At 36.2% G+C, this 14,394-nt stretch overlaps 1 protein-coding gene and 1 non-coding gene across 2 annotated transcripts; both read right to left on the bottom strand.

The window, feature by feature from the left end:
- Positions 1,280 to 13,024, bottom strand: LOC109830266. The gene is made up of 3 exons (XM_020397479.1): positions 12,794 to 13,024; positions 9,909 to 10,051; positions 1,280 to 1,593 (listed from the first exon to the last, which is right to left on the bottom strand). Exons 1-3 carry the CDS (start codon positions 12,948 to 12,950, stop codon positions 1,564 to 1,566), a joined length of 330 nt encoding a protein of 109 aa, XP_020253068.1. The 5' UTR covers positions 12,951 to 13,024; the 3' UTR covers positions 1,280 to 1,563.
- TRNAS-CGA lies at positions 13,175 to 13,256 on the bottom strand. The gene has a single exon. It is a non-coding gene; the product is annotated as a tRNA-Ser (tRNA).

The following is a 14,394-nucleotide window of genomic DNA, read 5'->3' as shown; positions in this document are numbered from 1 at the left end:
TCGATGTCCTCGAAGTCATGGGGATTGCCCCCTCAACCACCTAGAAGGAATTAAAACTGTGTGAAGAACAGGTCGAGCGTTTCCTCATAAGGGAATTAACTCTCTCTTTAATTTTTATTTTAATCAACGTTTTTTTACGGTTCAGTTATAACATTCAACATCTGCCTACTAAGACCGGTTTATTTTCAGGGTCTTCAGGTTGGCACTGCCTTTCAGAACTGGTGGTTGCATTCCCCTTGCACGAAACGATAATCCTCATGGTGATTCAGGTGCCATTTTCTACATTTATATATATAGTGGTTCGTGTAAATGTTTTTGTGAAGAAAAAAAAAACGTTGCATTTCTGCAATTTATTTTCGTTAGATAGGGGGTCTAAATAGTAATAGACAACTCTTCTGTGGGATGGAGAATTGTAAATGATCCTTGCAATCAAAACGGTAAGAGTGCACATGAGAAAAGCTTGATTTGCTATTGAGGCTAGGTGTGCTAAAACTTGCAAGTGGCGTTGAGGGATTAACAACAGAAACTGTGCCTGGGACCCTTGGAACTGAATGCCTTGAGATTAAGATATGTGCAGAGCCAGCTTCAACAAATTATCGCTATCTCAACAAGGTGAAAGTTCACTCATAACTTAAATTCTTACTTTAAATAATTCTATAGTTATCTTGTTAAGTATATTTTTCAGCACCCAACATGGTCCTAATACATTTTGCAGCATGTTGGTGCTTAGGCAAATTCTTCTGACCGAAAACCCCCTCTCATCAACAGAGTTGGATAATACAATATCCGTTTCTCACCGAGCTTTTGAACAGCACAGCAGATGTAGGCGTCGAAGTGATCACCAGTACAATTGCAGGATCATCTTCAGAGCCCAATCTCCGGAGCAACAGGGACTTGATTGCTAGAGTTCTCACTAGGAGCTCACAGAGTGATGATCCTGTCTCTTTAAAAGTATGTCGTTCGATACATCTAGCAACACAAGCAATAGTTCTTGACGGCAGCGGAGATAAAGGGAAGAAACTAGCAGAAACAGCTTTGAAAACGGTCGGTGCTATAATGCTTTTGGATCAATTGGTGAATGGAGCAAAGGCATTAATTACCGTCGCAACTATTTCAGGAAATGTTCAGGGACCTAGGTATAGATCCTTGATCTGAGATACCTTCAGCAGATTGTACATCGTACATGGCATTGTAAAAAGAGATTGATTCTTAGTTACGTATATGTTGGTGCACATAATTGTATGTATACCTGGTCTAAAATTGTCAGATACACTGAATGTAGTAACGTCTTATAGTAATTTCTCAATGTAAAGTCTCAGTGGATGAAAACTCAGTAGTACTGTTGAAAAGAACAAGGCTTCATAGTTTGAACTACAAGATTGCATTCAAAGTTAAAGATGAACATATTTTGTAACATTTTGATATTTGGGGCTTAACAACAACCCACATATGTGAGAAAGGAAAATGAATTTTAACCGTCAAAACATAAGCTTGCAGGTAGAATAGAGCAATTTAACTTAAGATTCCGAGCAGATTTCTTCGTCCAGAAGATCCGTTAGCTGCCTAACCGGTCTCCTCCGATGTAACTTCCACCTAGAATAAATAAGAATCACACTGGTGTTATTCTTTAGAGATTACAGAACACAAATAATGGGTAACTTCACAAGCAAACAATTGCACAAAGTTCAGAAAATTCAAGATAAAGTGGAAAAATATTATTATTTGACACATCGGTGGATACATCATCCTTAATAGACATTGTTAAAGTTAAAGTAAAAGGGTAGGAAATTCCAGATTGCAACTAATCACAACAAAGAATAAAGTCTGATTCAAAGGCCAATAACAAGTAATTTAATCTTCCAGTGATGGCAGAAAGATCGGACGAGGACGCAACAAACCTCAAAATGAACAAAATCAAGATACAACAACCAACAACATAAATATCAGCAGCGAAAATAACAACGAGAATAATAAGTTTATATTTTGCTATTGTTCAAAATTATTTAACTAAAGCTCTGTGTATCAACCACACATCGACTAGCTGCATAGAACAGGTCACAGAGCAATTAGTTTTGCAAGTTGGAACTTTTTGTTAATTATGTAGTTATTAAGTTCATAGCTATGTTTATGATAACTAGTATAGTGCACGTGCGTTGCACGTTATTGGATTAATTTGATGTTTATCTTTTTTTTATAATAAGTTTGGTGTTAGATGTAATTTGAGGATTTTTGCTATCTTTTTATCATTAAAATCCTAGAGTAAATATAATCTTTTATGAGGTTTATTTGTGACATTTCAAGGTCCTTTCTGCAAATTTTATAGCATATCTATAAAATTATAAAGTTTCAGGGGTGTTTTGCAAATTTTAAGGTTTACTCTATAATTTTTCTAAAATTTTAGTTTTATGAAACCAGAGCATTCCAATAAAACTTATGGAATACCTAAAAGACATTATTCAATTTGTGAACCTAAAAAGCATAATTCTATTTGTTTTATAATTTAACATAATGTCTGACGTTTATAATTTAGCACATGCTAGGTTTTTTTATTCACAAATTTATAATATAGTTATATAGGAAGGATAAATAACATACTAACTGCAAAATAATAATTTAAATATTTTGTATTAATATGAAAAATTTTATGTTCTATGACAACTAAGAAAATACTCTATCAGAGCTGAAAAATTAACCAAGATCGATATTATAGTCCTCTGAAAAGACTTAATCAGAGCTTCTTCAATTGTTAAGAACAAACATCATCAAAAAAAAGTTATGGGGTCTTACAGTAATGTGTGTTATTATTTTGCTCTAACAATATTTTTAAGTTGAACCTACAAATTTCAATCAAACAAAACTTTTTGTGAAGGATGGATTTTGCAACTCAGTACATGATTTTTTAATGAACCATCATGATGGGTATGACCAAAGTATATCCTCAGTTCAAAGTTCCTAGTGCTAAAGATCTTTGCATATACATAGTAAGAGCAGAACCTAAAAATCTCAAACTCATTTATATAAATACGAGAAACTACTTTTTGTTTCTTCTTCGATTATTCATCTTACTTGATCAGTTGGAAGTGAAGTAACTTGATGTGTTATTTCCAGAATTTAGTCTTAAGACCTTGAGCTCTAAATAATACACACATGTCACGAAGCCTCACGCTATATTTAGCTTATTTCAAAATCTTACTTTATTAGTGTTAATAATGAAGTAGGAAATTATACTTAAAAGAGAATTCATAGAAAATTTTAAACAAATTAGTTGTGATTTATAGTGACTAGTATAAAAATAAACAGTTGAAACATTCTCTATGATTATGGTAGTGATCATTAGTGATAATTAAGAAAGAGAGAGTAGGAGATTAATTTGTTATTGGGAGGTTATAAAAATTAAGTATATTTAGTTTCTGCTGAAATTAAAGGATAGTGTTTGTTGGGGGTGGGGGTGGGATTTCATTATTGTTAGTGATGGAGATTAATGGATGAAATTAAAGATTAGGAGATGTTATGAGTGAGAGATTAAATAAAAAATTTATAGGTAATTAATGGAGAGGTTATGAATATGAAGAGGTTATAAGTGAGACATTATTACTATTATTATTATGTCCAACTCTTTTTACCCATTTGCATCATCTTAAGTTTTGATAGCACATTAAACTATAACTTTAAAATAAATTATGCATTTTTTACTTTAAATAAAATATTTAAGTAAAAAATATTTTGTTAAATCATGAATTTCATACTTGATTGGGTTTTATGGTTCTCAAAACAAAAAATAAATACAACAAAAATCTTGATTGACTAAGACATACGTTATAATAAGCCAAATCAAGCAAAGAGAAATTCTAATGGTAAAAAATCAGTTGAAACATTCTCTATAAAAGATAGAGAAAGAATCTTTCACTATAAATCATGCTAATCTTATCATGTTATAATAAGAGAGTAAGTAGTGGTTGGTTGTGCAGAGAATGAAATCCAAATAGGCAAAATCGGGACAAAGAGACGTTCAAGGATTTGAGGAGATGCAATGGAGATGATGAGGGTTGTTGTAGGCTGTCTAAAAATTATAATAGATAGCTGATCCCCCATCAAACACCAATGATAGAAGTTACAATCTGACGATTTTCAATAGACTACAATTTGAAGACTTTCACGTAGATCGATGAAGGTTACACTCTGACGACCTTCGTAATAACTGATGAAAGCTCTAATCAACAGTCTTCACAATCAATATCAGGAGTTACAATCTGACGACTCTCATATTTTCAAGGAGCCAAGACAAATTACTAGGACTGGCAATGGTACACAATTCCATTCCAACCAATTCATGTACCAACCGTACCAAATACGTTGGTATACCATCAAATCGGTACATGGTACACGGTACAGTATACCGTACCAGCTTCAAAACATGGTACGGTAGGTGGTACACATTTTTCCTCTACCGTGGTATACCGTACCTACCAACTTATATTATATTAAATTATTTAATATATAAAATATATATATATCCTTAAATCTCAACCATAGATTTAGGGAAGATAAATCTCAACCATTGATTTTTTTAACCCTAATCTAATCTCTCTCAGCCTCCCACTCTCAGTCTCAGTTCTCTCAAATTATCCGACCAGATCCAAATCCAACCCGTCTCCACGGAAGTTTCTCTCTTTATCCAGTCTTCCCAATACCTAACCCTGCTCAGTTCTCTCAAATCTCCGATAAAAAATGGACGAGGGCGGCGGCGGCGGTCTCCGACTAGGAAAGAAGAACTCCGACAAGGGCGTCGTCGGCTCCGGCGAGGTCGATTACAGGACAAAGTCGGGTACAGCGTAGAGCCACTCGTTTCTGAACCAAAAGCCATGGCATCCTCTCTCTTAACCTAACCAGCGTCACAAGTAGATCGCCGAGCAGACTCACGCGAACCGAGAGTGCCATGCTGAGGAAGTCGCCCGTGAGGTTAGTCAATCCGTGGAAAACTGCAGTAGCTTCTATTGCAAGAATTGATTTTCTTTGGTATGGATGCTTGCATATCGATATTCAGAATCTTAGAATAATATGTCCATAATTTAAGCTTTGTATCCAGGAATGCAAAAGGTGAAGAAAACATTTGTATGTTCTTTTCTTCTAGAGAATAATTCATGAATAAGAAACATGGATATTGAAAAAGGATAATAAATTGTTCCATTTAGTAACCTCTTTAACAATTCAATTTGTACTGGAAGTCATTTAAGGATGAAGTGCGATATTGGGTTTGTAGATTTGCAGCTAGGACAATTTGTTATTAGTTTCTTACTTATTTCGCAATAATGAATTACTGAATTAGACAATTAGTAAGACAGGTTTGGCCTTTGGCAGCAGGAGAATTATGCTCTTTTCAACTTTCTGTAATGGTGTTGTTGAGTTGGAACTTTAAATTTTTGGATCATAAATATCTTGGTAGAAGCTCATTACCAACCGTACCAACCGAGTACCAACCGTACCAAATAGTTGGTATACCAACGTTATTGGTTGGTAGAAATGGTGAATTTTTCCTACCAATTATATATTGGTTGGTACATGGTATTAGGAAAATATAATTGGTATACCTACCAATCCAGCCCTAAAAATTATAAGATGACGGTCTTTGCAACACTTTAGCAAAAGAGACTATAAATTAACGGTCTCTTCAAATTCAGACACAGAGCTCACATATGCGTCCCAGATTCAAAGTGCATGGCTCGTGGTTGTGTTCCCAGAACAAAACGCATAGGTCCTCCTTACGTTGCCACACCAAAACGCGGAGGTCCTCCCCGTGTGTCAGCATCAAAACACAGTGGTCGAACCTGCGTTGCAACATCAAAACGCAGGGGTCGAACCTACGTTGCAACATCAAAATGCAGGGGTCGAACCCGCCTTGCAACATCAAAACGCGAGGGTCAGACCCGTGTTTTTTGCGTTCGACTGGTTCAAACAGAACCTGAACGGTCTTCAAACCGTATCTCCACTTAATGGGGGTCGGTTATATCTAGGGGTGTTATCGGAGCGGATACGGTTCGGATATGACACTTACCATATCCATATCCGCTTTTTATAAACGGATACGGATACGGATACGGATCATTCTCGGTAAGAAAAAACCTTAACCATATCCGCATTTATCGGAAACGGATACGGATCGGATATTTGAGAATCGGATCGGATATGATCACGGATATAAACGGATATTCACATATTGAAGATATAACCAAATTTTGTGTAAGATTAAAGATCTCATATTACATCAAACAGCATCCAAAGTTGAAAAACAATCTGAATATTTTCTAACACAAAAAATATTTATCTACTTGGTTATTTGCAAGCAATGCAGGTTTCTAGCAGTTTCTGTGTGGTGTGGAAAATGGTTGGATGTGTAGGTACTGTTTCTGGGTTGCTGCGGATGGACTAAGGAGTCTATGCACCTAGACTGCTGCTTGATGTAATACGGAGGGACTTACCAATCGCAGTATCCAGTATAAGACTTACAAAAAAAGCTATGGTTTTCTCGTTCCTGTCCTTGCTTTTGCAAGAACATCTTTACCTGCAAACATAACGCTATAGTATAAACATTGAATCATCCAGGAATCTTGACTATGATACACACCCTAAATTCCAAAGTTCCATTTTACAGGCACAATTGCATCTGTGATATTTAAATTAGTAAAACCTGTATGTTGCAGCAATTCCAAATCGTCTGCAATTAGGATTTGTGATTTATCATGATAAAAGGGAATTTATGCATCTATGAAATGCATAACGATGAATGCGAAATACAGAAAACGAGAGAATTTTGTGAATCTTACAGATCAACCAATCTTGTTAACTTTGTGAGCTCCAAAGGAATATCCCCTGTCAGATTTATCCCAGACAAACTACTGCCTAAATAAAATTGATGTTAGTGCATATAAAACAATAGAATTATTTCCAGGACAAATTGGCAAAAGGATAACCAAATAAACCATAAAGGGAGGCACTGTTCAATTTTTTCGTACATTGAAATTACTCTTGGTTGTGGATCAGAATTACATTGTACCCAAGACCAAGAAGCCGGATCACCCCCTTCCTGTGCCCAATCTGCTTGTGGATAATTGGAAGCAAAACTACCCAACGATGAATCATTTGTCTTCTTGAACTCAAAAGAAAAGACAATGGAATCTGAAGTTGGGCATCTTTACTGAGGCGATGGACGACGAAGATCGACGAAGATGACGAAGATCGAGGCGCTAGGGTTAGCGGTTACGAAGACGACGAAGATCGACGAAGATCTTCACTTAGGCCCTTGAGGTTTCGAAGACGACGAAGATTCCACGAAGATCTGACGATCTGGTGAGGCGATGGAGGCGCAAGGGTTAGCGGTTAAGAATGGAGTGGAGGAAGATGGAATGGGCTGGCTGTTGGGAGGCTAGGGTTTAGAACTTACAAGTTATATACATACGGGTTTGGGTTAGCGGTTACGGGTTTGGAAATGGAACTTTGGGACCCGAATCATTATTACATTTGCGGATATCCGTATCCGCAACTCTAATATCCGTTTCCGAATCCGTATCCGAAAAAAAAATCCGAAACCATATCCGTATCCGTTACCGTATCCGCCCGGTTTCAAAATTAGCTTACCATATCCGCATCCGTTCGGATACGGATGCGGATCGGTTCGGATATATCCGAACCGTTTGGCACCCTTAGTTATATCCCATTATGGAGAGATTTTAGGAGGGATTACACCCCTTAAACCCTTGAACAGTTCCAAAACTGTTTCCCATGATTTGAGGACGGTTACACCCCACTTAGGAGTGATTTAAGGGACGGTTACACCCCCTTAATCCCCTATAAAAAAGAGTAAGCTCAACTGAGTTCGGATCTTCCTTTCGGCTGGGTTTTTGGATCTTAGACTCGGCAGCAAAGATGAGATCGTAGGCTGGTCTTTTGGGGGGCTGGCAGATTGCTCTCGGATTGATCTCTTTTGGCCTTGGAGCTTGGCAGAAAAGAAGAGATCCTCGCTAGCTTTTTGGGGAAATTGCTGGAGCTTTGGAGATCGACAACAGGAGCTTTCTTCATCCTTAGCTTATAAACCGATTTCGGTTAAATCAACTCTTTCATAGAGTTTCAAACTCGTTCAGAGTTATCAACTCGTCCAGAGTTCTAAAACTTACTTTGCAAGTTCTCCACAACGTTAAATCGTGAGGAGAAGACCACATTCCAGTGAAACAAGACGTTCGGATGGTCAACGAGAAGCAAACTCGACGCGAGCATTCGAGGGAGGCATCTCATCGCCACCGTGAAGAACCCAGACTTAAACAAAGGGGAGAATTCAGATCAATTCTCTTATCTTTTGTAATCGGAAATTTAAATTGTAATTGAGATTGAGAGAATACAAATCAAATACATTTCTTTTAATTTTTCCTTTTACTACAAATTTTCCACCAAACAGTTGCATATGATTTATTCATTTTTGTAAGAGATTTGTTATAATATATAGTGGTTTAGTAAGAAGATGAATGGTTGTAATGTTTTTTTAATTATGATAGTGATAATTAGTGAGAATTATAAGAGACTAATATGTTAATGGGAGGTTATAAAAATATAAACAACTTAGTCACGGTAAAATTATTTTAGGGGTTATGAATAATAATACATTTAATTGGGGGTTATATGTATGTATGAGCTATGGTTTATGTATGGATGCATGTGTTTTATGTATGCATGTACATGTTTTAAAGGGCATTTTCGGAAGAAATGTTTTAACATACCAACACACTTTTATAATAGTATTAGATTAGATAATACAACGAGCTACTAGATTTTGTCCTTCAAAAGTCCCAACAAGCAGTTGTCACTTGTCACAGGAGAGGTGTCCCTTCTGTCCCCCTCTCGGGATTTAGTGAGATGAAGTTCCAGGAGAAGGAACAATCCAAGGCAAGAACAGCAAGAAGAAGGATGATAGATTGATAATCAAATGAACAGGAAAAGAACAAACACTTAATCAAGTTCCTTTCTCTCACAAAAGGCGGATACATGACATGACAAAAGTATTACTCTCCCAAGTAAGAAATGTGGACTTTGATTCTCATCATTCGCTAAGCATGACAAGAGGATTTTCCTGATAATTATCTGATGTGTGGTGGATGCCTCATGCCCAAGAGACTAACAGAAACTCCTTTCTTTTATTACCCATATTTGTTAAAGAGGAAAAAAAAGGAAAAGAATAGTATGAAACTGATTTTTTTTGCAGAGAATTTCCCCACTCTTTTTTTATGTGGCTTCTTCTTTCTCTCCTTGATCCTGATACCTCCGTAATTTGCGAATTAAAAAGCTTTATCCATTTCCTTATTATACCCTTTGTATACACCTTTAACATACCCAAGAATATAAAGAGTTTCTTTGTAATGCTTCATTGCTTTCATTAGTTAACCCTTTTTCTAAGGCTTTAACTCACACGCGAGTCTACTAATATTCCAATATTCAGCTCAAAACAATGATTGTTGGCAAGGGTAATTAAGATATCTCATTTCATGTTTAATCTCAAAACAAAACAAAATAAACTTGAGTTATGTATTTCAATGTGATGCATAGTTACCGTGCACATTCCAGTTTAATCATAAATCCTTGTAAAAAAATTGTTCATCTATAGACAAATACTATAAATAGTACGGCAGTAAGGATTTAACCAATTCTCTTTTCTTTTCAATATTAGCAGAAAACTAAGTTAGATATACTAATGCAACTTATAGAAGAATAACATATATTATAAGTAGCAATACGAAAGGCTTTTAATGGATTTTGTCTTCTTTTCCCTTCGCGATGGAAAGAAAGACAAATATACTAAATTACTAATGCAAGACAAATATAGTGTAGAGATAAGCACAATCCAAAATATTACAAAGAAACCTTACATGAATTGGAGGGGCAACAGGAGCTTTTGGAGCTGACCATTTTGGAGGAGATCCACCAAACATATATGAACTTTCAATATAGGCTGATCCAATACCCACCCCAGCACCAAAGGCTACAGATGCCCATCGACTCACTGGGCTTCCTGAATAAATAAAGATGGTAATAAAACTGGGATCAAGAAGATGCAAAATGGCATACCTTTCATTTCTTGTAAATTTAGTACTTAGAAAGCAAAAATTTCATACTGATGTATTTTTTTTTTGTTATTTGACAGAATAATGGGTACTAGGTTCTGTTCATTATCCTTCTGTTCCACAACTTTTTTCTCAATATTAGGCAGTGTTCACATTTGTGCTGTGTACAATATAAAACAAAGACACAGAGATAAAGGAAAGGTCATTCTATCAAGGAAATTTTTGACAAGTAAATTTGTGCATTACAACTTCAGATAAATTGATTTGCCTCAGTACATCAACTAACAGCAACATGCTTACATGCCAGTAGTAAATTGAACATGTGCCTAAATCATAAACATGCAGCACATTTTTTAGTTGACATATACTTTGGCTTAGGTGAAGAAAGGATTTTCATTCAGGTAACAAATTTACAAATCTGTAGTTATAAATCTTCTAATATACTAAAATCAAAAAGAGTTTGTGCTTAACTAAAATTAGTAAGTGTAACTAAAACTACAGATATTGCGAACTAATTTTCAAACGTTTGAACAACTACTTTCATTTACTGATCTAAATTTGGAACATAGAATTCTAACTATGACCTCCAATTTCCTTATGAACTTAGGATGAGTTCTTTTAGTAACAAAATCAATAACGTTTATCTGAAACTTTTGGGTTGGTTTACATGGATAATATTCTTCCATTCAATTATATTAAGGATTATCTATTCTGCTAGTTAGGGCATACTTGGGAACTTGGCTTATAATCCACAAATGAATTACAAGCCAAGCAGACTATACGCCAAAGTTTTGGTAAAAAAGGGACTATAAGCCGCTTTCAATAGAAGAGTGTTTGGCAAATGGGTGAACTATAATCCATCATTGTTGTCACAATAACCAAATTAGACATGACACAAATTTAAACAATGAATAGACTTTGGAATTATATTAAATGTTACTTGAGGGTAAACTTGAAATTTACTTGGTCAAACTGTATGGCTTATAAGACACCAAAAAAATAAGCTGGGTTAGGGGAGCTTTTTGTTTTAGGCTTATAAGCCAAGATAAGCTAGTTGCCAAACATGTTGCAGTGGCTTATAAGCCAATTTGACCAGTTGTCAAGCATGCCCTTAATCGTTACAATGCCCTTAATTATTTCAAATCAAGTTCTATTAGGCCTACCTCTAATCCTCCTTGCTTCATCAACTACAAACTCATCCTTCTCCTAACTTGTGTATTTAGGCATATCTACTGAACATGATCATCAATCAATTTTTTCCTATTTTATCCTCAATAGAAGCAGGCTCTAAGTTTCTATGAATGCACTCATTATTTATCATCTCTTAGTGTATATTCATGCGTCCATTATATTTGCAACATTTTCATTCTTCGTTCCCATTATGATCCATAAAGAATTCTTGGTTTTATAAGTTTTCTATAGAATTTACCAATCAAATAGAATTCTAGAAGTTCTCTCCCACTTTAACTATCCTGATTTCACTCTATTAACTATATCATACTCAGTTTCACTATCTGATGAATTATTGATCTTAAATATTGAAAGTGTTCACTCTTAGGTAGCTATTGAGAGTTAGTTCACCAAATAACTAAAAAGTTTCCGGATGTTCCCCCAGTGGCACAGTTCAAGGGATTCAGTCCTCCAACCCCTCCTCCTAGATGTGCGTTGCATTAAAAAAATGTGTCATTTTTTGTTTGTGTTGACATGTGTTATATGCTACAACAGTATTTGTCCCAAAAATTTTAGGTTTGGCCACATGACTTATTTTTCTTCCATTCAATTTTGTTAAGGATCATCTCCCTGATTGTGTTAACCATAGTTACACACTACACGATACATAACGGATTGTGATACGAATTCGAGTACACAATTCACAAGTTGGGCTTTGCCATATGTGCAACTCTTGGTAGCTCATTTAGTAAGATGAGCTATCACTTCATACCCATTATTTATGAGATACATGTGCATATTATGTATGTGTGTGCGCATGTGTGTGCAGCGCAGAGTCAAATACACATACTTATGTATACATATATACATATACATAGATAGTAAACGAGCATGGTGCATAATCGGTGCATCACTGATGTGGCGCGCATCCAAGCCATCACAAACGATCTAGCTAGGTTGATGATTTGAGCTGTAGGGATCAAGATGTGGATCACGTTAGCGAAAAACCCGCTCCCGTCTCCAACACACCCCTTTATAGGCAATGCACAAACTGTCTCAATCAGCACTCCCTCATTTCATTCTGAATACAAGTTGCAGGTCTCAGGTCTCATATCAATATTCCAATTCATATTTGTCTCACTCCTCATCCAGCGTCAAAAAAAATCTCAAGCTTTATATCAATTATATCAATTTTCAAACCAAAACATAAAGATATTCCGCACCACCCAATTATTATAGGTATAGAATTGCCACGCCCAAAAAAAAACAAAAGTTTCTCTCATCTCTTCTAGATATAATTTCGCTACAAACTTGGCAGCTCATTACAATATCTGATAAAAATGCTGATTAATTCACAAACCTATTGCATCGAAATAGGGATCTAGGTCAAAATGACGACCAAGCCCTAGACATGGAAACAGCAAGAGATGACATATAATCGAGCCGAATCCAGAGGGAATCGTTGAAGTCAAAAGGAATAAAGATAATAAGTAAGAGAGAGAGAGAGAGAGAGAGCTTACGGAAGAGGAGGAGGCCGGTGAAGGCGCCGGCGAGGGAGGCGTAGGCGGTTCTACGGACGGCGAGATCGACGCAGGCATCTAATTTCGCGTTCAGATCGTATTTTGGAGGGATTTTACTTTTACTAGGCTGCTCATTTTTCTCTATGGATTCCGCCATTAGAATTAGAGAGAGAAGAGGGGAGAGAGGCGGAAGAAATGGGGGGACAGAGAGAGAGAGAGAGAGAGAGAGAGATGAAAGTTAATTAGGGCCCTCTTTCACGACACTCTCTCTCCGTCTCCCTTTAATTATGCGATTAGCGAGAGAATCATGAGATTAGCAAATAATTTATTTATAGCAAAAAAAAGTGCGAAAAAGAAAAACAGCGTTAATTTAAAAATAAACGTCGACAGCAGGATTCGAACCTGCGCAGGCAAAGCCCAACAGATTTCGAGTCTGTCTCCTTAACCACTCGGACATATCGACTTCGTTGACGTTAAATACCTGTTATATATTTACTTTAAGGATGTCTTCCAAATCCCAATTTGTCATGATGAAAAAAGCATAATATAGAAGATTTTTTTTTGGGTTAGTAATGAGGTACATTTCCAGTTTCCTGCCGTAGATTTCTTTCATTGTGCATAGTATCCCAGAAGAGTTAAATGCTTTGTTAGGAAGATAAAAATTGTAAGCGAAGTATTTATAATGTACAAAAAAATACACATAAGGAGAATTGTGCGTGACGAGTAAAAATTTGTCGAGGCTTCAGGAGTCAAATTCCTCAACGAAATCTCTCTCAAAAATAAAACCCTAGACTCTCCTCTCTCTCTCTCTCTCTCTCTCTCTCAATGATGTATATGAAGAAATTTGAAGAGGGAGAAAAAGATGCGAATTTTTTTTAGGGTTCCCGATTTGCAGTGAAACTTCCATGGGTTCTAGCCATCAATTTAAAGGGCTCACTCTGCAACCATCCACCCTTCAGATCCGCCCTCAATTTCCACGAAATCTACTGTTAAGTTATTCTCTCAACAATCCCAGATATTTTCTATCTGTTACAACTCTCTCCTGATTTTATGAGATAATAGGCGAATTTTGCTGAGGACAAAACCAACATCTCTCACTTGGCTGAAACAAAACATATTTCTAGTACATTCCCATTTGTCATGAGATATAATACAAAAATTCCTTTCATGCTCCCACTATTCATGGAGTATGAATGTCGCTTTAGCTTCCTAACTTACACATTCCTAAGTCCCATCAAACCTACATGTTTAATGAACATATCCGATGAAACTCCCTTTGTTAAGGGATCAGCTATCATATCTGTTGATGTATGATATCAACAATCAAATGAGTGTTGTGATTAAGTTGACGGATGTCCTCTAACCCTCCGAATATCTAGTTTTGGAGTAAGCTATTCTTCCCTGCACAAATAGCAAATTGTAAGAGGGCGGGGTTGGGTTCCCCGGTTGTTCCCCCGACGATCAAGTCAGTGAGTTGCTTGAGAGTAGAAATAAAAATAAACTACAGTAGTTCTTAAACACAGTAAGTAGTAGTAAAGAACTTACCCTGTTATTGAAAATAATGTTTCTTTTTATAGTGGTTGCAGAAGGGTAGAATGGTA

Source organism: Asparagus officinalis, chromosome 2, assembly GCF_001876935.1.
Source record: "Asparagus officinalis chromosome 2, Aspof.V1, whole genome shotgun sequence".
Lineage (NCBI taxonomy): Eukaryota > Viridiplantae > Streptophyta > Magnoliopsida > Asparagales > Asparagaceae > Asparagus > Asparagus officinalis.
This window is presented reverse-complemented; position numbering and strand designations above follow the sequence as displayed.

What these genes read in the sequence shown, in the direction of transcription:
- LOC109830266 (XM_020397479.1), bottom strand. Translation starts at nt 12,950, where the DNA reads ATGGCGGAATCCATAGAGAAAAATGAGCAGCCTAGTAAAAGTAAAATC. An exon ending in CACCGGCCTCCTCCTCTTCC is followed by an intron (nt 10,052 to 12,793) that starts GTAAGCTCTCTC and finishes TTATTTATTCAG; the next exon opens with GAAGCCCAGTGAGTCGATGG. An exon ending in CTGTTGCCCCTCCAATTCAT is followed by an intron (nt 1,594 to 9,908) that starts GTAAGGTTTCTT and finishes TATTTATTCTAG; the next exon opens with GTGGAAGTTACATCGGAGGA.